The sequence below is a fragment of the Nyctereutes procyonoides genome, unplaced genomic scaffold (genome assembly GCF_905146905.1).
Source record: "Nyctereutes procyonoides isolate TBG_1078 unplaced genomic scaffold, NYPRO_anot_genome, whole genome shotgun sequence".
Taxonomy (NCBI): domain Eukaryota; kingdom Metazoa; phylum Chordata; class Mammalia; order Carnivora; family Canidae; genus Nyctereutes; species Nyctereutes procyonoides.
Window position 1 is genome coordinate 62,895,611 of NW_026575049.1, and position 26,715 is coordinate 62,922,325.

Below are 26,715 nucleotides of genomic sequence, written 5' to 3' on the forward strand. Positions count from 1 at the left end.
TTGGGTGGCTCAGACAGTTATGTGTCTGACTCTTGATTTCAGCTCAGCCATGATCTCAGGGTTGTGAGATCTGCGCTGGGCATGGAGACTTCTTGGGATTCTCTTCCTCTCCCTCTGACTCTTCCCACCTTTCTCCTTCTCTAAAACAAAAACAGGGCAGCCCGGGTAGCTCAGCGGTTTAGCGCTGCCTTCAGCCCAGGGCCTGATCCTGGAGACCCGGGATCGAGTCCCATGTTGGGCTCCCTGCATGGAGCCTGCTTCTCCCTCTGCCTGTGTCTCTGCCCCCCCCTCTCTCTCTCTCTCTCATGAATAAATAAATAAAATCTTAAAAAAATAATAATTGTTAAAACAATAAAACAAAAACAAACAAAAAATCATTCTCAATTATTCAGAGGTACACTCCGTAACATGTTGGTGAATAACCTTCCAGACTTTTTCTATGCAGGTTGGCAGATCTAACCATCTAAATCTGAGGAAAATATCTCAATATAGGTGGAAAACATTGATATTCCCCTTGGATAAGAGCTCTTAGAAATCACTGAAGTGGAAGAAACTCTATAGAGAATTGCCAGGAACGTGGGAAGAAATACAAGTAGTCAATAAATATATATAAAAAAGCATTCATTGGGACACCTGGGTGGCTCAGCGGTTGAGCCTTTGGCTCAGAGCGTGATCCTGGAGACCCAGGATTGTGTCCCATGTCGGGCTCCCTGCATGGAGCCCGCTTCTCCCTCTGCCTGTGTGTCTACCTCTCTCTCTCTCTCTGTGCCTTTCATGAATAAATAAATGCAATTTTAGTGTTTTTTTTTTAATTTTTTATTTATTTATTTATGATAGTCACAGAGAGAGAGAGAGGCAGAGACACAGGCAGAGGGAGAAGCAGGCTCCATGCACCGGGAGCCCGACGTGGGATTCGATCCCGGGTCTCCAGGATCGCGCCCTGGGCCAAAGGCAGGCGCCAAACCTCTGCGCCACCCAGGGATCCCAATAAATGCAATTTTAAATTTTTTTAAATTTTTTATTTATTTATGATAGTCACACAGAGAGAGAGAGGCAGAGACACAGGCAGAGAGAGAAGCAGGCTCCATGCACGGGAGCCCGATGTGGGATTCGTTCCTGGGTCTCCAGGATCACGCCCCAGGCCAAAGGCAGGCGCCAAACCACTGTGCCACCCAGGGATCCCAATAAATGCAATTTTTTTAAAAAAGTATTTATTCTCAAAATTGAAGAAATACAAATGAAAACAATAATATTTCTCATCTAACATATGGCAAAGATTATATAGAATAATATTAGTCAGTGTTAGTAAGGTTTCATGGAAATAAATGGTACAGACTTTCTGGTGGGTAATTTGAAAATCGTGTGCTTACAAGTGCTGTTTCTACTCAACCACACTTCTTCCCCCTTATGTTGGCCACTCTCTGCAATTCTTACAGGATACTTAACACAATGTATAATTTATCTCTAAGTTTGGTCTTCTTGGAGCTGTAATAGCATCTCTGAATTTGCCTTTCAGAAAATTAATTCCTTTAGGAAAAGATAAATATCTTTTCTATTATAAAGAATGCCTCTTGACTTCAGGCAAATTCATTAAAACGGTCTAGATCAGTGATTCTCAACACAGCAACAAGGTAGCACTACCTTGAGAGGGGATGTTAGTTGTCACAACAATGGAGGGGTGGGATGGCCCAGGCTGGACAGGGGCCAGGAGTATAAGACATCCTGCCATATAGGGGGACATTCATTTAGGTGAAAAACCTACATGTATTTATTGTCTAAGCCCGCAATTGAACTCTGTTATACCATTGTGTTTATGTTCTTGCCATAGCTTTAATATACACAGAACATTCCTGGTTACTGGGTAAAGTGAGGAAAAAAGTTTTTTGTTCTGAACATTACTAACCTTTGTTTACATTTCAGAAGATCAGGTTACCAGAGGCAACTGCTCTCTCTTTTTCTCTCTGGAGTCACCAATACAGGACACCTGTGTCAATAATTTGCATTTGTAGAAGTCACAGGAGGTTCAACATAAAGCTGCGGGCATTTGGCTACCCCATGTCTCCTAGTCACCTAGTGTAGTTGTGCCCCAACACTTACATATTGAAATACATTTTTATAAATTAATTTCCTTCTATTTTTATTCTAAATTATAATTAGGTCATTATTGATTTTTATTGAAAATTTATTTGATAAATCAATCATTATTGATTTTTAAATTGAAATAACATTCATTTACTATGAAATTCATTTTTTTTAAAGATTTTATGTATTTATTCATGAGAGACACACAGAGAGAGGCAGAGACATAGGCAGAGGGAGAAGCAGGCTCCCTGTGAGAAGCCTGATGCAGAACTCAGCCCTAGGACCCCGGGATCATGTCCTGAGCTGAAGGCAGATGCTCAAACACTGAGCCACCCAGGCGTCCCTGAAATTCATCTTTTATTTTATTTATTTTTTATTTATTCGTGTGTGTGAGAGAGAGAGAGAGAGAGAGAGAGAGAGGAGAGGCAGGCTCCATGCAGGAGCCTGATTTGGGACTCGATCCCAGGACTCCAGGATTATGCCCTGGGCAGAAGGCAGGCGCTAAACCGCTGAGCCACCCAGGGATCCCCCTGAACTTCATATTTTAGTGTATAATTTGATGGGTTTAGTATATTCACAAAGTTGTGTAACCATAACCACTATCTAAAACATTTTTATCACCCCTGAAAGAACTCTGGTACCCACTGGTCCATTCCCCCTTCCTCTAGGTCCCTGGCAACCATTAAATCTTTCTGTCTCCATGGATTTGTCTATTCTGGATGTCTCATGCAGATAGGATCATACACTATCTCACCTTTTGTGTCTGTCTTCTTTCGCTTAGTATGTTTTAAAGATTCATCCATGCTGTAGCATGTATCAGTACTTCATTTCTTTCCATGGGTGAATAATATATATATATATTTTATATTATTATATATATATATATTTTGAAAACTATACGGGTATAAAGTTACATGAGGGATCCCTGGGTGGCGCAGCGGTTTGGCGCCTGCCTTTTGGACCAGGGCGCGATCCTGGAGACCCGGGATCGAATCCCACATCGGGCTCCCGGTGCATGGAGCCTGCTTCTCCCTCTGCCTGTGTCTCTGCCTCTCTCTCTCTCATTCTATGTGACTATCATAAATAAATAAAAATTAAAAAAAAAAAGAAAGTTACATGATCTATGCATTTCATTTCAGGATTGTAAAGAAAGTGTTAGCCAAATGTTTGTTCTAGAAAGGAGCATTGGATCAAAGCCATTAATCCAGCCAGAAAGACATGACACATAAATATAAAAAGGCAACTAACAATCTTTAGCAAACACATTATATTATCAGGGGATAGTTAAATTTTCTGGGATAAAAGGTGGGCAGGTAATGATTAGGCAGAGATTAGATATGAGTGATAGACCCTATTCAGTTAGTGGGTTGGCAAGGCCTCAAAGGAGATGCAGCCATCCGAAAGTCAGATTGCCACTTTCATAGGCTAGCTCCCCATCACCAGTGATCTCCGCCAAGTGATTTTTTTTCCTTTCGGTAGGCCCTGGCGTGATGAAGGGAATCTGCATAAATAAAGTGATTCTTCTGGAACTGGATGCCTAGCTCCGCGGTGGCAGCCTAGACGGGGGTGGGTTTAGCAGATCAAAGCTGGGAGCTGCCAATGCCGACCTCCGGTAGGAACGTCGCCTCGGTCCGCCCTCGCGCCTTCGCCCAAGGCCTTTGGGCCCCTCCCGGCTGCCGTAGCGGGGCCGCGCTCGGCTGCGGGGGGCGGGGCTGCCGGCCAGCATGGCGGCCGAGCTCGAGGGCTCCAAGGCGCTGGGCGGGCTGCTGAGCGGCCTGGCCCAGGAAGCTTTCTACGGGCACCAGGGCATCACGGAGGAGCTGCTGCGGAGCCAGCTCTATCCGGAGGTGTCCCTCGAGGAGTTCCGCCCCTTTCTGGCGAAGATGAGGGGCATCCTTAAGGTACCGGTCCTCCCTTGCCGCTGCGGCCGCAGAGCCCCCACCCCTGCCCCTCCGCCCTCGGCTTGGTCGCCCCAGAAGCTGAAAAGGCTTTGCTCCCGACACCTGCCCCCGCGGCTGTCCGTCTCGCTCCCTCAGACCCGGGGCGCTCGCCGGGGCGCCTCCGCCCGCTGTCTGCGCCGGCTCGCAGCACCCCCGGCAGGGCTGACCGACAGGCACCGGAGAGGTCTGCCTCTGCCTCTCCTTCTGCCTCTGCCTCTGCTTGTGTTTGTGTCTTCCCGCCACCTTTTCTCGCTTTGCGTGGACCGCAATTTCGAGTTGCCTCGGCGAGTCTGTGCGTTCCAGCTTAAAATTAAAAACCAAAGAGCTATGAGGTCGTAGAGTTCCCTGGTTGTGCAAACGGGAGTGTGCGAGTGAGCGACTGGCCCGAGAGAAGCCCTGTCCAGGGTGCGCGGCGCGGGCCGGAGGGCACGTCTACCAGCCCGAAGTCAGTGTGAGTCAGCCTGTCCCGTAGAAGTGTAACGAGAGCTAAACGTGCAACTTTTTTCAAAGGTTTTATTTATTTATTCATGACACACATACACACAGAGGCAGAGGGAGAAGCAGGTTCCGTGCAGGGAGACCGACGTGGGACTCGATCCCGGGTCTCCAGGATCACGCCCAGGGCTGAAGGCAGGTGTTCAACCGCTAAACATATAATTTAAAATTTTCTGAAAGCCACAGTAAAAAAGTAAGAAGCAGGGACGCCTGGGTGGTTCAGCAGTTGAGCGTCTGTCTTCGGCCCAGAGCGTGACCCTGGAGACCCGGAGTCGAGTCCTGGGTCGGGTTCCCTGCATGGAGCCTGCTTCTCCCTCTGCCTGTGTCTCCCCCCCCCACCCCTCTCTGTGTGTCTCTCTTGAATAACTAAAATCTTTAAATAAATGATTTTCAATTTTTATGGGCTTTTCTGTGTGTGAGGAACTGTACTAGGTGGACACCCGTTTTAAAGAATAGGAAACAGGCTCAGGGAGTCTAAGTCTAGTTGTCTAAAATCACAGGTTGATTAAAGGCAGTGTTGAAATTTCATATGCTTTTTGCATCCGCTATTTGCTTCAAAACCACAAGACTTTAAAAAGGCAGTTCCTTTTACAGGATTTGAATCCAGAAAAAAAAAAAAAAAGCAAAGCAATCGTTTCACGAAAAGTAAATGGACCGTCTCATGGAAATATTAGAGGTATCTCAGGTCTGATCCTAGACATTTTGTGAAATTTTATTTTAAAGGTTTTATCTTTATGTAATCTCTACACCCAAGGTGGGGCTTGAACTCACAACCCCAAGATCAAAAATTAAATGTTCTACTGACTAAGCCAGCCTGGTGCCCCTATTCTATTTTTTTTTTTTTTTTTTAGATTTTATTTATTTATTCATGAGAGACACAGAGAGAGAGGCGCAGAGACACTGGCAGAGGGAGCCTGATGCGGGACTGGATCTCGGGTCTCCGGGATCAGGCCCTGGGCTGAAGGCAGCGCTGAACCCCTGGGCCACCCAGGCTGCCCAGGTGCCCCTATTCTAATTTTAACTGATACCATAAACACTACTGAATGCCGTCTGTTTCTATCAAATCTAAAAGATTTTCTCCAAGTGGTCAAAAAAGTTTTCCTTTTTTTTTTTTTTTTTTTTTTTTTTTTCAAAAAAGGTTTCCTAGAGAATTTGACTTCTTCCTGACGTGGGACTCGATCCCAGGACCCCAGGATTACACCCTGGGTGGAAGGCAGGCGCCAAACCGCTGAGCCACCCAGGCATCCCCGTCTTACCTCGGTTTTTGAGGTGTTTGCTAGGCCTACAAGGGGGATAAGGATGAGGGACTGCCGGCCAAGAAGTAAGAACAGCACATGTGTAGGCAGTGTCTTAGGAACTCCACACAATGGGGACTACTGCTCTGTAGATGGACAATATTTTGATGATTTTGTTTGGTTATGAGGTAGAAATTGCAGGCTACCCAAAGAAGACATTGCTTGGAAACTCTGTTACTTACTTATAAATATATTGCTGAATATATCCAAGTATTGCTCTCTCTGCTTTCAGTCCTCTGCCTGAGGATGGAATACTTCAGTTTTCTAAGTAATTTTGGGTTGAAGAGCTGGCGTGGCTCACTTGGTGTGAGCCAAGTTGGGAATGGAACAGAAGATTTGCCTGTGCTTCTATATAGCCCATTGAGGTACCAAGGGAAAAAGCCTTTGATTGTTTGACTTAGGGCTGAAACAATGGGTTCTAGATGACATCTAGTTCCAATCTTCTTCTTCTTTTTTTTTTAATTTTTATTTATTTATGATAGTCACAGAGAGAGAGAGAGAGAGAGAGAGAGAGAGAGGCAGAGACATAGACAGAGGGAGAAGCAGGCTCCATGCACCAGGAGCCGGACGTGGGATTCGATCCCGGGTCTCCAGGATCGCGCCCTGGGCCAAAGGCAGGTGCTAAACTGCTGCGCCACCCAGGGATCCCTAGTTCCAATCTTCATTTACCTTTTAAGCAACACTGAGATATGAACATCTTTCTAATTTTTAAGAAAACACAAGCTTTTTATACGGAAGCTTTGAGCCTGTCCTCTCTTCGTCTTCTTTTTTTTTTTTTTTTTTTAAGATTTTATTTATTTATGAGAGAGAGAGAGAGAGAGAGAGGCAGAGGGAGAAGCAGGCTCCATGCAGGGAGCCCGATGTGGGACTCGATCCCGGGACTCCAGGACCATGGCCTGGGCTGAAGGCAGATGCTAAACCACCGAGCCACCTGGGGATCCCTGAGCATGTCCTTCTGCAGTAAAAGAGCACACACACAAGCAGTCATGGTTCAAGGATGCTGAGTATTTGGAAATAGAGGTCTGAGTAAGCTACTGCGGACAGAAAGAGACGTTAGCTCTTTTGGGCAGGTTCTTGGAGATGCCATTTTTGCTGCTCTTGAAGAAAGTGGAATGTTTTAGACTAAAATGAGGGGCAGCCATATAAGGCATTCTAGGTTAAGAAAACAGCAGGAGTGAGGCAGGAAAATGTAGAACAGGTTCACAGGAAATGGTAAATAGTCCAATTTGACCATAGCATGGTGGTACCTAATATGTATTGGCGGAGGAGCCAAGAAAAAAATAACACAACTTTTTATTTCTGCTTACTATAATTCCTGCTCTTGAGCAGGGCATACTTTTTTTTTTTTTTTAAATTGTGGCAAAATACTTAATATAAAATTTGTCATTGGAGGTGCTTGGGTAACACAGTCTCTTAAGCATCCATATCTTGGTTTCGGCTAGAGTCTTGATCTCAGGGTTGTGGGATCGAGCCCTGCATTGGGCTCCAGCCCCATAGTGGCCTCCCTGCTCAGTGGGGAGTCTGCTTGGGAGTTTCTCTCTCCCCCTCTCTCTCTGCCCCCCCCTTCACACATGCTCTTTCTAAAATAAATGAATAAATCTTTAAAAAAAGAAAAAAAATTATTGTCTTAACCATTTTATTATTATTTTAAAATTTATTTTTTGAAGACTGTATTATTTGACAGAGAGCAGAGTCATGGGGAGCTGTAGAAGGAGAGGGAGAAACAGGTTCCCCACTGAGCAGCAAGCCTGATACAGGGGATCTATCCCCAGAACCCCAGGATCATGACTTGAGCTGAAGGCAGACACTTAACTGACTGAGCCATCCAGGTGCCCCTCATCTTAACCGTTTTAAAGTGTACAGTATTAAATACATTTATAATGTTGTACATCCCTTGCCATCATCCATAACTCTCTTCATCTTGTGAAACTAAAATTCTATACCTATTAATAACTCCCCATAATGACCTCACCCCCACCTGGAAGCCTCTGGCAACCACCATTCTACTGTTTCTATGATTTTGACTACTCTAAGTATCTCATGTAAGTGGACACTATTTGTCTTTTTTTGTGGCTGACTTCCTTTGCTTAGCATAATGTCATCAAGGTTCATGTTGCATATGTCAGAAATTCCTTTTAAAGGCTGAATAATCCATTGTATGTATATACGACACTTGCTTTATCCATTCATGTCATTAGACACTTGGGTTGATTCCAGTTATTGTGAATGATGCTGCTGTGAACACAGGGGTGCAGCTAATCTCTTTTGAGACCCTGCTTTCAGTTCTTTGGGATATATATCCAGAGATGGAATTGTTGGGTCATATGGTAATTCTATTTTTAATATTTTGAGGAACTGCCAAGTTGTTTTCCACAACGGCTGTTCCATCTTACGTTTCCACCAACAGTATGTAAGAGTTCTGATTTCTTCACACTCTTGCCAACACTTGATTTTTTTTTTTTTTTTGGATACTAGCCATCCTAATAAGTATAACATAGTATACATTTTTACATGTATACAGCAGAAGTCCAAACATTTTTTTCTTTTGTCTTTATAGGGTCTCAGCTATTTAAATTCAACACGCAGGCTAGAAGAGCAGAGAGGAAAATATTTTAAAAATGCAGGAATCTGAGCAAAGGGAAACAAATCGAGGATAAAAGTGGAGTAGTACCCTATCTCATTTGGTGGCCATACTTCCAATCATCTATAGAGAAGTTCTGTGAAGAAAGTGAGAGCAAGAGGGACAATAGGGATAGGAGGAAAGATGTGTAACTCCTGGCAGGGAACAGGTAATGGATATACATGTTAGGCTCCTTATTGCCAACAGCCAGCGTTCATTCATAGACTGTGGGTTTCAGATATCCCAAGCTGCAGTCTTCCCCTCTAACCTTCACATTGTGTGCCAGCTGTAATGTGCTGATTGCTCTACTAGCCTGTTTCCCACTTGGAGGTTTTCCTACCCTACTTGGCTGAGACATTGATCCTTTCTAGCTTTACCTGTTGCTCACAAAAAGCATACCTTTCATCTGTTTGTAGATACATGAAGTTGCCCATTCCTTTGCTCTATTTTTGGTAGCTCCTGAGAAGCAGTGAAACCAGTGAATTGAGAGTGATGGGTCTTGTTAGGGAGATGACATTGTATATAAATACTCTGCTATTTTAACCTATCTTTTTGATTTATATTTATAATTTTAGGTTCTTCTAGGTAAGTATTTGCATCTTCTCTATTTCTTGCCTCAGCTATCAACTTTGCAAGGGACTCTCCTTGTTCTAGTTTACTGGAATTCTAGAGAAGGATCTTACTTGAGCTAGATCATCTTTTGTATACCTATATTCTGTATTCACTACTGCCCTCTGTTGGTGGTGATTTTGTGTTCCCTCACTGAAATTTCATATTAAAAATTTTTAATTAATTTTTTATTTTATTTATTTATTATTTTTTAAAGATTTTATTTATTTATTCATGAGACACAGAGAGAGGCAGAGACACAGGCAGAGGGAGAAACGGGCTCCTCACAGGGAGCCCGATGTCAGACTCCATCCTTGGACCTTGGGATCACTCCCTTAGCTGAAGGCAGATGTTCAGCCGCTGAGCCACCCAGGCATCCCATAAGTTTTTATTTTAATTCCAGTATAGTTAACATGCAGTGTTGCATATTAGTTTCAGATGTGCAATATAGTGATTAAACAGTTCCTCATATCACCTAGTGCCCATCACAACAAGTGCACTCCTTAATCCCTATTACCTATTTACCCCTCCATCAGTTTGTTCTCCATAGTTAAGGGTCTGTTTCTGTTTTTTTCTTCACTCATCTGTTTTGTTTCTTAAATTTCATCTGTGAGTGAAATCATATGGTGTTTGTTTTTCTCTTATTTTGCTTAGTATTATACTCTAGCTCCATCCAAAACAAAAATTTTTAATGAAAATTCTGTTGGATCTTGTTTTGTTTATTGTTGATATATTCCTATACTACAGAAGTCAAAATTTACAACCAAAAATTAGCTTACCCATTTCTCTTTTCCTTTATGATTTGAATTTAGGAATATGTTTAGATCCTATTTTTATTTTTATTTTATTTGTATTTATTTATGTTAGAGAGAGAGAGAGAGAGAGAGAGAGGCAGAGACATAGGCAGAGGGAGAAGCAGGCTCCACGCACCGGGAGCCCGACGCGGGACTCGATCCTGGGACTGCAGGATTGCGCCCTGGGCCAAAGGCAGGCGCTAAACCGCTGTGCCACCCAGGAATCCCAGATCCTATTTTTAAAAAAATAATTATTTTTAAGTAGGCTCCATGCCCAATCTGGGGCTTGAACTCAGGATCCTGAGATCAAGAGTTGCATGTTCTCCTGACTGAACCAGCCAGGCACCCTCGTTTAGTTCTTTTTTTGGAAGTCTAGAAATGTAAGCAATAGCTTAAGGATTCATCTTTCTGTTCCACTCTTAGCCCCTGTAGTCTATTCTCGACATAGCTACCAGTGATCCTCCCCCTCCCCCCCAGGATTACTGAGATGTAATTGACAAATAAACCAGTGATCCTTTTATTATTATATATATATTTATTTTAAAATATTTTATTTATTTATTTATTCATTCATTCATTCATTCATTCATTCATTCATGAGACACACACACACACACACACACACAGAGGCACAGACACAGGCAGAGGTAGAAGCAGGCTCCATGCAGGGAGCCCGGCGTGGAACTGGATCCCAGGTCTCCAGGATCACACCCTGGGCTGAAGGCGGCACCAAACCGCTGAAACACCTGGGCTGCCCAGCAGTGATCCTTTTAAAACACACATCATATCTCCTTACTTTCTGACTTTCAACCATTCCATATTCATGGCTTCATATAAAACTTAAAATAAAATCCAGTCCTTTTACCTTATATGACCTCTGCCCTACCTGGTTCTCTCTTCATATTTTCTCATTTCGAGCCACACTAATCTTCTTATCTTTATTTAAACCTGTTAAGTGCTTTCTGACTCTTCAGGGCCTTTGCACTCGCTCATCTGTATGCCTGCAATAATTTTCCCTGAGCTCATTTGCTTCCTTCATTCTTTACTTAAAAGTGATTTCCTTTGAGGTCTTTCTTGACTTACTCAAAGAGTCTCACCTCTTCTCCTCCACTCTTTTTACCCTGCTTTACTTTTCTCCATTCTTAGCACTACCTTAGATTAGCTTGTTTATTTGTTGTCTCTCCTATTGGAATGTAAGCATTAAGAAGGCAGAACTTTGTTATTTTTTCCTTTTTTATTATTAACTTTGAATACTGTTTCTAGCATGTAAAAGTAAAAATCTGTAGAATAAGTGAATGAGTGGATAGTGCTTAAATATGGAGATTGCCCTTAAAAAGGTAAGCATGAGAGGGACTCTGTCAGTTAAGCATTAAGCATTTGACTCTTTGTTTTCAGCTCAGGTCATGATCTCATGAAATCAAACCCTGCCTTGGGCTCTGTGCTCAGAAGGGAGTCTGCTTGTAGATTCTCTCTTCCTCTGCCCCCCCCCCCCCCACTCATGCTCTCTCTTGCTTCCTCTCTAAAATAAAGAAAAAGAAAGATAAGCATTCGAGAAAGGGGTACCTGGGTGGCTCAGTGTGTTGAGTGACCAACTCTTGATTTTGGCTCAGGCCTGATCTCAGGCTCATGAGATTCAGCTCCCTTATCAGGCTCCCCACTTAAAGGAGCGCTCAACACTCTATCTAAAAATAAATAAATAGGGATCCCACGTCGGGCTCTGGATGCATGGAGCCTGCTTCTCCCTCTGCCTATGTCTCTGCCTCTCTCTCTCTGTGTGACTATCATAAATAAATAAAAAATAAATAAAAAAATAAAAATAAATAAATAAAATCTTAAGAAAAAGATAAGTATGAGAGAAAACCTGCACTAATTATATATGGGGAGAGTTGATGGGTATAATATTCTAATCCAGGTGTTAGCAAACTATGGCCCATGGGATGAATCTGGCTTGATGCCTTTTTTTTTGTTTATTTTTTAATTTTTTAAAAAAGATTTTTATTTTTAAGTAATCTCTGCCCAATGTGGAGCTCAAACCCACAACCTGGAGGTCAAGAGTCACATGCTCCACCAACCAAACCAGCCAGGTGCCCCCTGCTGCCATTTTTATAAATAAAGTTTTAATGGAGCATGATCAGATGCTTATTCATTTACTTTTTGCCTGTAGCAGTTTTTTTTATTACAATAACAGAGTTGAGTGATTGTGACAAGAGATCTTGTGGCCTTTAAAACCTAAAATATAGATAAGAAATGAGCTTTAATGTTTCTGTGGTACTAAGTGTATGTTCTTCGTAAGACATAGAATTTGAATTTGGATTTTTTTCATATTCAGAGTACGTGAAGTTCATGTGCTTGTTAATGTAATTTAAGGTAATATATAATGTTGTGAGTGTGAAAGTCAAGTAAAAACAGTCAACACAAAAACTGGTTTAAAATTACATAAGAGAATAACTTATCAATAATATAATAAGATTTAGGGGCACCTGGGTGACTCATTCAGTTCAGTGTCTGACTCTTGGTTTCAGCTCACATCTTGATCTCAGGGTCATGGGATTGTGTACCCTGTTGAGCTCCACACTCAGTGGGAAGTCTGCCTGAGATTCTTTGTCTCCCTCTCCTCTGCCCTCCTCCCCCAAATAAATACGTCTTAAAAAGATATAAGGGGTTCCTGTTGGCTGGTTCAGTTGGTAGAGCATGTGACTTGATCCCAGTTTTGTTTTTTGTTTTTTTTTTTTTAAGGATTTTATTTATTTATTCATGAGAATACACAGAGAGGAGAGAGAGAGAGGCAGAGACACAGGCAGAGGGAGAAGCAGGCTCCATGCAGGGAGCCTGACGTGGGACTTGATCCCAGGTCTTCAGGATCATGCCCTGGGCTGAAGGTGGCGCTAAACCGCTGAGCCACCCGGGCTGCCCTGATCCCAGTTTTGTAAGTTTGAGCCCCATGTTGACTGTAGTGGTTACTTAAAAAAATAAAAGCTCTGGGATCCCTGGGTGGCGCAGCGGTTTGGCGCCTGCCTTTGGCCCAGGGCGCGATCCTGGAGACCCGGGATCGAATCCCACGTCGGGCTCCCGGTGCATGGAGCCTGCTTCTCCCTCTGCCTGTGTCTCTGTCTCTCTCTCTCTCTCTCTCTCTGTATGACTATCATAAATAAATAATTAAAAAAAATAAATAAAAGAATAAAAGCTCTGAGGGCTACCTGGCTGGCTCAGTTGGAAGAGGATGATTCCTGGTCTTGGGGTCATGAGTTTTAGCCCCATGTTGGGTGTAGAGAGTACTAAAAATAAATAAGTAAATTTAAGAAAAAAATTATAATAGTAAAAGACTACAAAAATATTTCTATTTTAAAGATTTTATTTGTTTTAGAAAGAGAGAAAGAAAAAGTGCTTTTGCATGAGCAGGGGGGAGGGGCAGAAGGAAAGGGAGAGAGAATCCTAAGTCGACTCTGCTGAGTACAGAGCTCCACACAGGGCTTGATCTCCCAACCCTGAGATCCTGACCTGAACTGAAATCAAAAGGCAGATGCTTAACTGACTGAGCCACCCAGGTGCCCCCAAAGTATTTCTATTTTAAGTACCTGGTTCTATTTCACTTTTTAAAGCCGTGAAAATTTGTAATTTGTTTGAGAATTAGATTGATGAGAAAGAAAGGACCTGTGTCAATATGGTCTTGTAATTCAGTATTCATCTGAAGAATGCAGGATTTAATTTTTTTTTCTTTTACAAATATTGAGTGTTATTTATTATAAGCATTATTTAGCCTCATTAAAGAAGGTTTAGAAATGTGAGATGTGGGGATGCTTGGGTGGCTCAGCAGTTTGGCGCCTGCCTTTGGCCCAGGGCGTGATCCTGGAGACCTGGGATCAAGTCCCACGTCGGGCTCCCTGCATGCGGAGCCTGCTTCTCTCTCTCTGCCTCTCTCTGCCTATGTCTCTGCCTCTCTCTGTATCTCTCATGAATAAATAAATAAAAGCTTAAAAAAAAAAGGTGAGATGTGTAAGAACACATAATACCACATGCTGACATAACCGGCATTAATGTTTTTGTGCATTATTTATACCACAAATATTAGGTATCTTAATACATGCCATTCCCTGTGCTTGGGATGCAGCAGTAAACATCACGGCGATCGTCCCTGCCCTTGAGGAATATATAGTTCCTCAGTTTGTGGTTACCTTTTTTTTTAAGTTTTATTTATTTATGATAGTCACAGAGAGAGAGAGAGAGAGGCAGAGACATAGGCAGAGGGAGAAGTAGGCTCCATGCACCGGGAGCCCGACATGGGACTCGATCCCCGGTCTCCAGGATCGCGCCCTGGGCCAAAGGCAGGCGCCAAACCACTGCGCCACCCAGGGGTCCCCTGTGGTTACCTTTTGAAAAGGCAGCCAGAGTGTGCCAACTTACGCAGATTATAGGCAGTTGAGAGTGGTTCCTAGCCCACTCTATGACAAAGAAAAGCAATGAGGGATCCCTGGGTGGCGCAGTGGTTTGGCGCCTGTCTTTGGCCCAGGGCGCGATCCTGGAGACCCGGGATCGAGTCCCACGTCGGGCTCCCGGTGCATGGAGCCTGCTTCTCCCTCTGCCTGTGTCTCTGCCTCTCTCTCTCTCTCTCTCTCTGTGGCTGTCATAAATAAAAAAAAAAAAAAAAAAAAAAAAAGCAATGAGAGGCCTACTTATTAGTTACAATGAACTGAAAAGAAAGGACAGAGACAGCACAAAAATAATTTGCCTGCCTTTAGTTGTCTCCCTCTAGACCCTGCGTAGGGGGTCCTCAGGAATATGGTTGATTACAGTCACGATGATGTTTTTCATGGTTGGGGATTTGACTGTTTCGGGACCTTCTTTTATGTTTCTTGACTTGGTCTTTAGGGCCAGAATGGCTGTCAGAGCATCACCTGAACATCCAAGATGTACACTTAGAGTAGCGCTATCTTCTCACTGGTCTCTGCTTACTCTGTGTCTCTTCTCAGAGCCTGAAGCATGTTTTCAAGTAGCTACTAAGAAAGGGTATGGGAGAGGTCACTTTTTTTCTTTTTAAGTCTTGAAAAAGTGTCTTTATTCTAGTTCACACTTAATTGCTAGTTTGGTTGAGAATGTATCTCTAGGTTATGAAATTGACTCAGTTTTGAAGGCATTGTTTCATCGAATGTGGCTTTTTTCTCTGTGAACTTTTAGGATTTTCTTTTATTTTCTTGAGTGTCCTTGGTGTATGGTTTTCTTTTATTTCATTATATTTGGGCCACTGTGGACCCTTTGAATCTGGAGACTTAGGATCTTTAGTTCTGGGAAAAGTTGTATTCCTACTTTGATGATTTCTTTTTCCCTGCCAGTCTCTTTCTAGCATCCTGATTTCAAATGTTAGACCTTCTAGACTGAATCCTTAGTTTTTCTTTTATTTTTCTTTATTTTCCATTTCTTTGTTTTTTTTTCTTTGTCATAGATTTCCTCAACTTTATCTTCTAGAATTTATTTTTCAAGATTCTATTTATTTATTCACGAGAGACACACAGAGAGAAGCAGAAACATAGGTAGAGGGAGAAGCAGGCTCCATGCAGGGGACCGAGGTGCCCCATATCTTCTAGCATTGTAATTGAATTTTTCATTTGGTCATGTTTTTAATTTCCAGGAATTTTCTTTTGACATGGACAATATGCTATGTTTAGTAAGGGAAGAAAAGGTTTTTCCTTGATCCTCTTAGGGTTCCTGGCCATATCTGAAAATTAAACTGACAAAGACAGATTAACAGGAGAAAAGCACATACAGATTCATTTCATACAAGTTTTGCATGAGATGGGAGCTTTCATAAAGAAATGAAGACCCAAAGAAACAGACCTGAATATTTTATTTTGAATTTGATGGAGAGTTAATTGTAGTAAACTGAGGAAAACATAGCTAGGCCTGTTTGTAGGGTTCTCCTTGGTGTCTCTGTCTTTGGAGACGAGGATGCTTTTTTCTTTTGGGTGTAGGGAGGGCACCTCTCACTTTTCGGTTTTATGACCTGTTTCATGGAGAAGGGGTGGGAGAGAAGATCAGAGTGACTGCCTTTTCTCCAACTACGTTAGTTTTCAAGAAGCTGTATGCGAAGATGCTATATTTTGGGTTAGCATGTTCTGAACGCCATCACCAACTATCTCTCTCTCTCTCTTTTTTTTTTAAAGTTTATTTATTTATTTATTCATAGACACACAGAGAGAGAGAGGCAGAGATACAGGCAGAGGGAGAAGCAGGCATCATACAGAGAGCCTGACAATGGAACTCGATCCAGGGTCTCCAGGATCACGCCCTGGGCTGCAGGCGGTGCTAAACCACTGCGCCATTGGGGCTTGCCCTCTCTCTCTCTTTTTTTTAAACACAAAGAGGGACATCTGGGTGGCTCAGTCGGTTAGATATGTGCCTTTGGCTCAGATCATGATCTCTGGGTCTTGGGATTAGCCTCTTGTCTGCACTGCCTGCTTGGTGTGGGGAGTCTGCTTCTCCCTCTACCTACCCCCACTTGTGCTCTCTTCCTCTCTCTTTTTTTTTTTAAATAAAATAAAGTTTAAAATTTATTAAAAAAAAAACACGAGGGGGCATATAGTACATAATTTCCTGCATTTGGCTTTTAAATCTTGAGTGATTTTTGAGTACTATTTTTCAGTATTAGGAATTTGGTATACTTGTACTTAGCCCTTGTGAAAGCTTTTTTCAGAGGCTTTTAATGAACATTATGTTACTGAGATGTTTTTTGGGTATGATGTAAGTAGACGTTAAATTCTTGCAGAGGAATACCCTACTTAATCTTTTATAGTATTCTAATAGTTTAATGTTTTGAGAACTGTGGTGTGTGTTTTTGCTTTTTAATTATTTGTTTATATTATTTTAAGAGCACAGTTTGGGGGCACTTGGATGGCTCACTGGTTGAATGTCTGCCTTCAGCTCAGGTCCCTGGGGTCCTGCGATTGAGTCCCACTTTGGGCTCCCTGCATGGAGCCTGCTTCTCTCGCTGCCTATGTCTCTACCTTTCTCTCTATGTCTCTCATGAATAAATAAATAAATAAAATCTTAAAAAAAATAAAAGCACAAGTTGATCCTAGTTTCTAAATAACCTGGAAAATTTTGTGGAAAGCATTTATAATAAAAGCAGAAGCTTAAAAGTACATTTACTATTAAGTTTATAAAGTGACTTCAGTTGACTGCCCGTTGGTAATAATTTTTTATTGTCAAAGAATGGCATTTCCAGTTTCTGTGTGAAATTTACCTATTGGAGTTTATTCTAGTAACTCATTCTTTTGAAAAAGCCAGAAAACTTTTTAGTTTTATTTATTTTGATTTTTCCAGAATGCTTTTTAATTTTGAGCTTTCTTGTATAAGCAGTAGGGTTTCTGCATTTATTATGTAACATAGAAAGATCTTGCTCTGTAACATACTTTTTAGTATATTATTGGTCACTCTTTACAATGAAAAATAAAAAGCAGTATCTTTTTGACCAGTGTTAGAGCTTAACTCTTAAACATTTCAGACAGCAAATATTAAATAATAAGAAATTAACCTGAGTATAAAAAATAATGTGAAAAAATATCTGGTCTTGAAATGTGTAGGTTATGAGATATGAATAGAAGACAATGAAAACATTGATTTATTCCAATGTCCAGGATTCATTTGTCTTTTTTCATTATAACTATAAGCAGTAGTAGTTCTGTTTTACTACACTAGGTGGCAATAGAATATTGGCTTCCTAACACACACTGCTGGGAGCAACTAATGTTTAAAACGTTCTTTTGAAAGTTTTAATTCAGAAAACAAAGTTGGCTACTCAACAATAAGAAATTTCTTATCCAAAAAGAAGTTCTAAATACTTGGTTTGATATTTTGAATTTAGAAACACCATTTTCTGGAAAATTTAAAGCTCTATAAAGAGATTTCCTTTTGCTATAGTTCTCTAGTTTTTGAGTAACTAAATTTTACAAAATTCATTGAACATTTTTGAGAGTTTAGATGATAATTCATGAGATATATTTCTGCTTCTCTGAAGGACTGGCAAGCAACTGTTTGGTAAGATGTTACTTTTTTTAATGTCACGGGACATCACATGATAAAGCAGCAATTGAGTTTACCAGCTGGAGTTTATTTAAATGGGCTCAGATGACCTGTATGAGGGGTGCCTGGCTGGCTTAGACAGTAGACCATGAGACTCTTGATCTTGGGTTCGTAAGTTCAGGCCCCACTTTGGGCATTGAGCCTACTTAAAAAAAAAGAAACCAAATGACCAGTATGAGGTGTTATAAAAGTTTGGCTGGCTCAGTTGGAAGAACATGCAACTCTTGATCTCAGGGTTGTAAGTTCGAGTCTCACACTGGGTGTAGGGATTTCTTAAATAAATAAATAAAAACTTAAAAAAAACCCATATTAATTGAAGATATATTTTTGGTTCTCTTCTCAATGTGTTCTGGATCTGCAGATTTAGATTGAAAGAGTTCCTGGGTAAAGAGATTTAAAAAAAAATTTTACTTATTTATTTGAGAGACAGTAAGAGAGAATGAACAGGGAGCCCAACACAGGGCTTGATTCCAGGACCCTGAGATTATGACCCAAGTCAAATGTACATATGCTTATGAAATTCAGCATTGTTGTATATAGTTGTAGATCATTCATATTGATCAGCAGTAGGCAAAGTATGTCCCACGGGCTAAATCCGGCCTCTGCCTATTTGTTTGTTTGGGGGGAGGAAAGAGAGGTGGAGGGAGAGGGAGAGGGAGAGGGAGAGATTCTTAAGCAGACAACACACCCAGTGTGGAGCCCGAAGTGGGGCTCAATCTCACAACCCTGAAGTCATGACCTGAGTGGAAATCAAGTCAGTCGCTTAACTGAGTGAGCCACCCAGGTGCCCCATGGCCCCTGGCTATTTGTGTACAGCTAGTGAGCTATGTTTTTACATTTTTAAAAAGTTAAAAATAATTTTTTATGACCTGTGAAACTTAAATTCAAATTTCACTGTCTATAATAAAGTATATTATTGCTTCTGCTCTATAAGGGCAGAGTTAAATAGTTGCATCCAAGATTAGTTGGCTGGCAAAACTTAAAATAATTATTATCTGGCCCTTTATAGAAAAAATTTGCCATACCTGTTGAGTATATCAGTATTTGAATATATTACAATATGCTTATCCATTTTACTGTTGATGAGGATTTGAAAGGTTTGCAATTTTTGTTTTATTATGCATAGAGGATACTACTTCTTTAAAATGTAGCCACCATTATTTTCTCATTAGGTACCTTGTATTGAGAGAATTATTTTTTTTAAAGATTTTACTTTATTTTATTTTTATTTTTTTTTAAAGATTTTATTTATTAATTCATGAAAGACACAGAAAGAGAGAGAGGCAGAGACATAGACAGAGGGAGAAGCAGGCTCCCTGCATGGAGCCTGATGTGGGACTTGATTCCTGGACTGGGATCATGCCCTGAGCTGAAGGCAGACACTCAACCATTGAGCCACCCAGGCATCCCTTTTAGATTTTATTTTATTATTTTGTTTTTTATTTTTAGATTTTATTTTTAAGTAATCTTTACACCCAGTGTGGAGCTCAAACTTACGACCCTGAGATGCTTGTTCCACCAATTGAGCCAGCTAGCCACCCCAAATTTCCTTTTTTTTTTTTTTAAAGTCTGAGTAAGGGGTACCTGGGTAGCTCAGTCAGTTAAGCATCTAACTTGTGATTTTGCCTCAGGTCATGGTCTCATGGGTATGGGATTAAGCCCCGCACTGGGCTCGGGGCAGAATGGGGAGTCTGAAATTCTCTGCCCAAATTTGAGTTCTCTTTCTCTCTCAAATAAATAAATCTTTAAAAAAATAAAGGTTGAATAATACTCCATTGTATGAGAATTATTTTTAATCTACTCAGAGGTTGATTTGACAAGTTTTTATGTAGTTTTTTGGGCTGTTTTGTTCTCACAAATAGACTGGTGGTAGGAACTTTCCCCGGAGTTTTATTTCTTTTGAACTCCTGTATATGTGAGACATATTCTTCTTTGAGCCTGCAAATAATGAAATAATTATTCTTTTCCATAAGTTTTATGCCTTTACTCTCCTGTTACACATTTTATAGCCAGCCCAATAGTTTGTGTTTTTTATTTTTTTTTAAGATGTTATTTGTTTATTCATGAGAGACACACACAGGGAGGCAGAGATACAGGCAGAGGGAGGAGCAGGCTCCCTGCAGGGAACCTGATATGGGACTCCATCCCAGGACCCTGGTCTCATGACATAAGCCAAAGGCAGATACTTAACCACTGAGCCACCCAGGCATCCCAGCCCAATAGTTCTTTTTTTTTTTTTTTTTTTAAAGATTTTATTTATTTATTCATGAGACACAGAGCTAGAGAGAGGCAGAGACACAGGTGGAGGGAGAAGCAGAGACAGCCATGAAGGGAGCCTGATGTGGGACTCGCCCCTGGGACTCCAGGATCATGCCCTGGGCGGAAGGCAGGCGCTAAACTGCTGAGCCACTCAGGGATCCCCCCAATAGTTCTTTTAATGGTCTTTATTAACTAGTACAGCTACTGTGGCATTTTTCTTTGTGTTTTCTCTCATTCTTATTTTTCTTTATTATTGTTATTTAAGTTTCCACAGGATCAGGACTTCTCCTATTGCAGACTTAGGAATTTAAGCTGGTGATGACCTCTAAGTAATTCTGTTTCTCAAAAATTATTTATTTTATTTATTTTAAATAACTGTTAATTTATGGACTTGAGTTGGATGCTACACTAATCATGCTCTTTCCCAAGAGAGTTTTATGGCCTGTCAGTAGGACAGCAGAGGAAGGGGAATAAGGGATATATTTTTACTTTGTAATTGCTTCTGGAGACTTTCCCACACTTACATCTTTGAACTGGCCACAAAACGTTCTTTGAGAAAAAGCTAAATTCTTTTTCCATTAAGTTAAAAGCTAATGTGTTGCTTGGAGTGTTCAGTAGAAGTAAACATTCAGTGTGCTGGATTTTTTTTTTTCTCTTGCTGACTGAGATAGGAGTCCTACCTAAAATTACAAGAACACAGATGATGAGTGAGTTACTGGGTAAAAGTACTTTGGTAGAATGAAAACTAGTAACAGTGAGCTTCTACTACTAAAGAGTGTAATTTGGAAATATCTTAAATATCAGTGCTCCTCTTGTGGCATAAATAGCTGCTTAACAGATCCAAATCATTTTGATTTTCCAGTGATAGAGGGAATTCTAAGCCTAACTAGAGAAAATTCTAGGTTTACTTAAAAATATATTTTATTTCTTCTGTTATATTCCTGTGAGGTAAAGATTTGTAATTTAAAACATGTTAAATTCTTGAGTTTAGTCATTTACAGAAATACTGAAGTGGCATGTAAATACATCCTGTCATTGTTTCTGAGAATTAGTCCAACCAACAAGTATTATTTTGTGGCTGAAAGGGTGATTGATTAATTTGCTTTGCCTTTCTTAACCTATATGTTTTGCATGAATTTTTTCATCTTGGTTTCTAAGAAACAGTCCAAAGTTGGCAGTGCTGTTTATTTCCCTTATAAATTTACTGTGTTTTCTTAATTACATAGGTACAAACTGAAAATTTAGTTTTTTGAACCCTTATTTATTTATTTTAAAGATTTTATTTATTTTAGATAGAGATAGCATGAGCGGGGGAGGGGACTCTGCTGAGCAAGGAACCAGATGTAGGACCCCAGAACCCTGAGATCATTAATAATAATTAATTTTCTTGTCTGGGTGGGCAAACTGAATTATAGCTGATGGAGAGTTATTCATTTTAATCAGGTGATGAAATAAGTATGCATTCTTTCATTCATTCCTGTATTTATTAAACTGTGTGCAAACTACTGTGCCCAGTATTCGGGGTAATATAAAATGAGTAAGATGGTATGTATTTCACAAGGAGCCTGTAGTTTACTGGGGTAAGTGAACATTTATGTAAATGATAAGAATTAAAAGCAAAATATAAAGCCTAGTCAATGAGTTGTAATTAATTTTAGTTATTAGGATGTAACAGTATTTCAGTTTGGTCTAGAAGGTAGTATTTCCACAAGCAGAATAAGGGTTTCTATGTAGAGAACAACATTAAGACATGTAAATACTGAAATGTATATGGAGTTTAGAGACTGGCAAGGTCACTCTCAGACACGTGAGATGTAGTATGGTAAAGGGGACCTGATGTCAAGAATGCTCTGCTAGTGCATTTGGACTTTATTCTGTGGGTAATAGCAAGGAGCCAGTGAAAGGTTTTGATTGGGTATGTGACATAAAATCTGATTTATATTTGGAAAGAAAACTATGTATCTGTCTGTCTGTCTGTTATTTAGAGAGCACGTCTATATGCACACCCAGTGGGGAGAGGCAGAGGGAGAGAAAGAATCTTAAGAAGGCCCCATGCCCTGCACAGAGCCTGATATGGGGTTCAATTTCATGACCCTGATATCGTGACTTGAGTTGAAAATGAGTTGGATGATTAATCAACTGAGCCACCCAGGTACTCCCAGAAAGGAAACTACTTCTTTATTCTTTCTCTAAATGTGAAGTTTGTTTTTTTTTTTTTTTTGTTTTTTTTTTTTTTAAGGAAACATCTTAAGTAATCTGAAGCATGAACTACTTCATTGTAGCTGCCAAATGATGTAGCTGTAGTGTTTCAGGTAGATTTACTTACAGGGGAGTAGATCATATCACCCACCTTTCCATATTCATTTTAAGATTAGATTAAATTCCTGATTTATTTAGCCAAGGATACAAAATCTCTTTTTGTAGGAAAGTTGTCATGTAATGCAGGAGAAAAATGCAAACACCTTTCACCTTGGCTTCTTTCGGTCACTACAACTTAATTCTTGGTACATATCTGCTCTTTTATACTGACTCACTTCACCATTCCAGATTTAAAAATGTTTAAAACACCTGACTTACCATGCTTGCGTCCATAAGACTTCATTTTCATTATTTATTCAGGTTGCTTAGGAGGATCAAAATTAATTAGTTTACGTTTTGCCACATCTTCTTGCTACTTACTCAGTTCAGATTTTCAGTAAACAACAAAATGGGCACATGAGTGCAACATAAGGAAGCAAAGCAACTGATAGGAGATGGGAGATTGATCCTGGATTGTGAAGCTGTTGTTTCTTTTCTTTTCTTCCTTTATTTTTTTTTTAAGGTTTTACTTATTCATGAGAGAGAGAGAGAGAGAGAGAGAGAGAGAGGCAGAGACATAGGCCTAGGGAGAAGCAGGCTCCCTGAGGGGACCCTGATGTGGGACTTGATCCTAGGACCCTGAGATCACAACTTGAACCAAAGGCAGACACCCAATCACTCAGCCAACCAGGTGCCCCTGAAGTTGCTGTTTCTACAGTACAAAAGCCACCCAGGTGCCTCTGAATTTGCTGTTTCTGCAGTACAAAATATTGAAATTTTTGATTACCTTAGTATATTAACTTTTACTTTTATTTCTTGTTCTCTTGTGAATTTGTATCCATTGTATAAGAAATTCACTTAAAAGATTAGTATAAATCTGAAAGTCATGGGCCTGAAGAGTCCATCATTTAGACTAGGTTGTAATTGGGACAAGCCAATAGAATTGCTTTTAGTTTCCTTTACATCTTAGTCTCTTTGAGATACCATAACAAAATTCCATAGACTCGGATGCTTAAACAACAGAAATATATTTCTCATGGTTCTGGAGGCTGGGAAGTTTAAGATCAAGGTGCTGGTAAAGTTTTTTTTTGGCTTGCAGGCATCTGCCATCTGACTGTGCATACATAGCCTCTTCTTTGTGCACACACACAGAAGAGAGGGCAAACTCTCTGATGTGCCTTTTTTTGCCCTTTTATTTATTTATTTTTTAAAAAAAGATTTATTTATTTATTTTTATTTATGATAGAAAGAAGAGGAGGGAGAAGCGGGCTCCATGCCGGGAGCCCGACGTGGGACTCGATCCCGGGACTCCAGGCTTGCACCCTGGGCCAAAGGCAGGCGCCAAACTGCTGAGCCACCCAGGGATCCCCTTTTGTTTCCTTTTAAAGCTTTATTTGTTTATTTGGGAGAGAGAACAAACAGGGGGAGGAGCGGAGGGAGAAGGAGAGAATCTTAAGCAGACTCCTCACTGAGCACAGAGCCCAACTTGGGGCTCCATCTCATGACCGCAAGATAGTGACTTGAACCTAAATCAAGAGTTGGATGATTAACTGACTGAGCCACCCAGGTGTCCCATGGTGTCTAATCTTATAAAGGCACTAATACCATAATGAGGGTCCCATTCTTGTGGCCTCGTCTAACCCGATTATCTCACAGAAGCCCTATCTTCAAATACCATCACATTGGAGCTTAGGGCTTCAACATATGAATTTGGGGGAGGATGCACACATTTAGTTCATAATATACTGTAGACATTTTGCTTCTATAATAGATTGTTTTGATACCATAGGCTAGAGGAGAAACTATTTATTTATTTATTTATTGTTTTTTGTTTTTTTGTTTTGTTTTTGAGAAACTCTTTATGTTGACTTTTTAGTTTGTATATAAGTTTTCTCCCTGGGAAGTTAATAGCCATCAAAATCTTTTAGCTAATGAGTTTGACATTTTTCAGATTCACATAGTCAAGACCTGTGGGATGCTGTCATTCTGAAATCTAAGTTTAAATTGCTTTATAGCACAGAGAGAACAAGCAGTAAACAGAACAAGAACTAGATATGTGTTAAGCTGGCTTGTTCTTGTCTTTTGCTAGAGGTAGGTATTAATATCAGTTCCTGGGAATAAAGTCAATCTCCTGCTCCCTTTAAAAAATAAAACCACAGGGGATCCCTGGGTGGCTCGGCGGTTTGGCGCCTGCCTTTGGCCCAGGGCGCAATCCTGGAGTCCCGGGATCGAGTTCCGCGTCGGGCTCCCAGCATGGAGCTTGCTTTTCCCTCCTCCTGTGTCTCTGCCTCTCTCTCTCTCTCTCTATCATAAATAAATAAATAAATAAATCTTTTAAAAAAATAAAACCACAGAAAATTTCCTTTTGACCATGTATGTTTCCTGATATGAAAACATGCTTATAATTTTTTCATGGTATCTGAGATCATTGAAACAGATTACTGTTACTTTAAAAAATGTAACTAAATTTTTATTTTATTTATTTTTTTGATGGGCAGCAAAGCTTATTGAGTGATAGTACAAAGCTCTCCAAGAGGGAGGGACCTGAGAGGGTTGCCCTAGACTTTTTTGAATAGTTTTTTTTTTTTTAATTTTTTTTTAAATTTTTTTATTTAGTTATGATAGTCACAGAGAGAGAGAGAGGCAGAGACACAGGCAGAGGGAGAAGCAGGCTCCATGCACCGGAAGTCCGACGTGGGATTCGATCCCGGGTCTCCAAGATCGCGCCCTGGGCCAAAGGCAGGCGCCAAACCGCTGCACCACTCAGGGATCCCTTTTTTGAATAGTTTTATGTTCACAGCAAAATCAAGTAGAAAGTACAGGGTTCTCATGTATTCCCTGCTCCCACACATTCCTCCATTCTCCATATCCCACCTCTGAGTGGTACATTAATTTCAATAGATAAACCTATATTGAAACATCATAATCACCCAGAGACCATCGTTTATATTAGAGTTCATTCTTGGTGTTGTACATTCCATTATGGGTTTTGTTTCTGTTTTTGTTTTTAAAGTAAGCTCTAAGCCCAGTGTGGGGTTTGAACTCAACTTCAAGATTAAGAGTCTCATGCTCTACCAGATGCCCCTTCCTTGCTGTTGATTTATGACAAATCTATAATGATGTGTATCTAACATTATAGTGTCATACAGAATGGATTCACTGCACTAAAAATCCTCTGTTTCATCTATTCATCTTTCCCTCCCCTTTTTCCCTTGGCAACCACTGATCTTTTTATTGCCTCCACAGTTTGGCCTTTTCCAGAAAGTGTATAATTGAAATCTTAGAGTATGTAGCCTTTCTGTAGAGTATGTAGCTTCTTTCACTTAGTGATATGCATTTAAGGTTCCTCGGTGTCTTTTTGTGGCTTGATAGCTGGGTTTTTGGTTTTGTTTTGGTTTTATTTATTTATTGTGCCTGTGAGTGGTGGGAGAGACAAAAGGAGAGATAGTCTTAAGCCCCAATGTGGGCCTCAATCTCATGACCCTGTGATCTTGACCTGACCTGAAATCAGGAGTTGAATGCTTAACTAACCAAGCCACCCAGGTGCCCCAGTTTTTTGTTTGTAAGAGGAAAAGGACTTTTTTTTTTTTTTAAGTACTGAATAATATTCCATTGTCTGGTTATGCTAGCTTGTTTATTCATTCACCTACTGAAGGATTTCTCTGTTGCTTCCAAGTTTTGGCAGTTATGAATAAAGATACTATTGTTGTATGCCAGTTTTTGTGTGGATGCAAGTTTTCATCTAATTTGGGTTAAATACCAAGGAGTCTAATTGCTGAATCATATGGGAAGAGTATGTTTAGTTTTAGGAAACCACCTAATTGTCTTCCAAAGAGACTGTACCATTTTATATTCCCACCAGCAATGAATGAGAGTTTGTGTTGTTTTGCCAGCATTTGGATTTTGTCCATTCTGATAGGTGCACTGCTGTTAACTTTTTGATTGGCAATTTACTCCTTAAAGTCCTGGAGACTGCTTGATGGTGTGAAAGTGTTGTTAATATCTTTCATGATACAGACAAGTATATTTACCAGAGTAAAATCTCTAATTGCAATTGCCAAGTAGTCTGGAGTTGTGTCTAAATGTTTATATTGCTTTAAAGTATATCTATGCTATGATTATGTTATATTAGACAAGAACTAGAAGGGAACTTAAAAAAGTAATTTGTTGGCCTACCTTCTGTTTTCGTTAGAGTTCTAATGTTTATAAAAAAAGTAAAGTAAAACTTGAATAGTTTACCTTTTAGGATA

At 40.4% G+C, this 26,715-nt stretch overlaps 1 protein-coding gene across 5 annotated transcripts in view; it reads left to right on the top strand.

Moving 5' to 3' along the window:
* Window positions 1–26,715, top strand: part of COMMD1 (copper metabolism domain containing 1) — a 186,544-nt gene that overhangs the window by 7,882 nt on the left and 151,947 nt on the right. Inside the window, exon 1 of one of the 5 annotated variants that reach the window (XR_008664948.1) lies at window positions 3,768–3,983. The exons of 1 other annotated variant lie outside the window; for it this stretch is intronic. Coding sequence is in view for 1 of the 4 variants with exons in the window: in XM_055329114.1 (XP_055185089.1) it covers window positions 3,807–3,983 (177 nt within the window). In the remaining 3 variants the exon portion in view is untranslated. Of the gene's footprint in view, window positions 1–3,767; window positions 3,984–26,715 lie in introns of those variants that run through there. 3 more of the 5 variants (XM_055329114.1, XM_055329115.1, XM_055329116.1) reach the window with 3 other exon arrangements.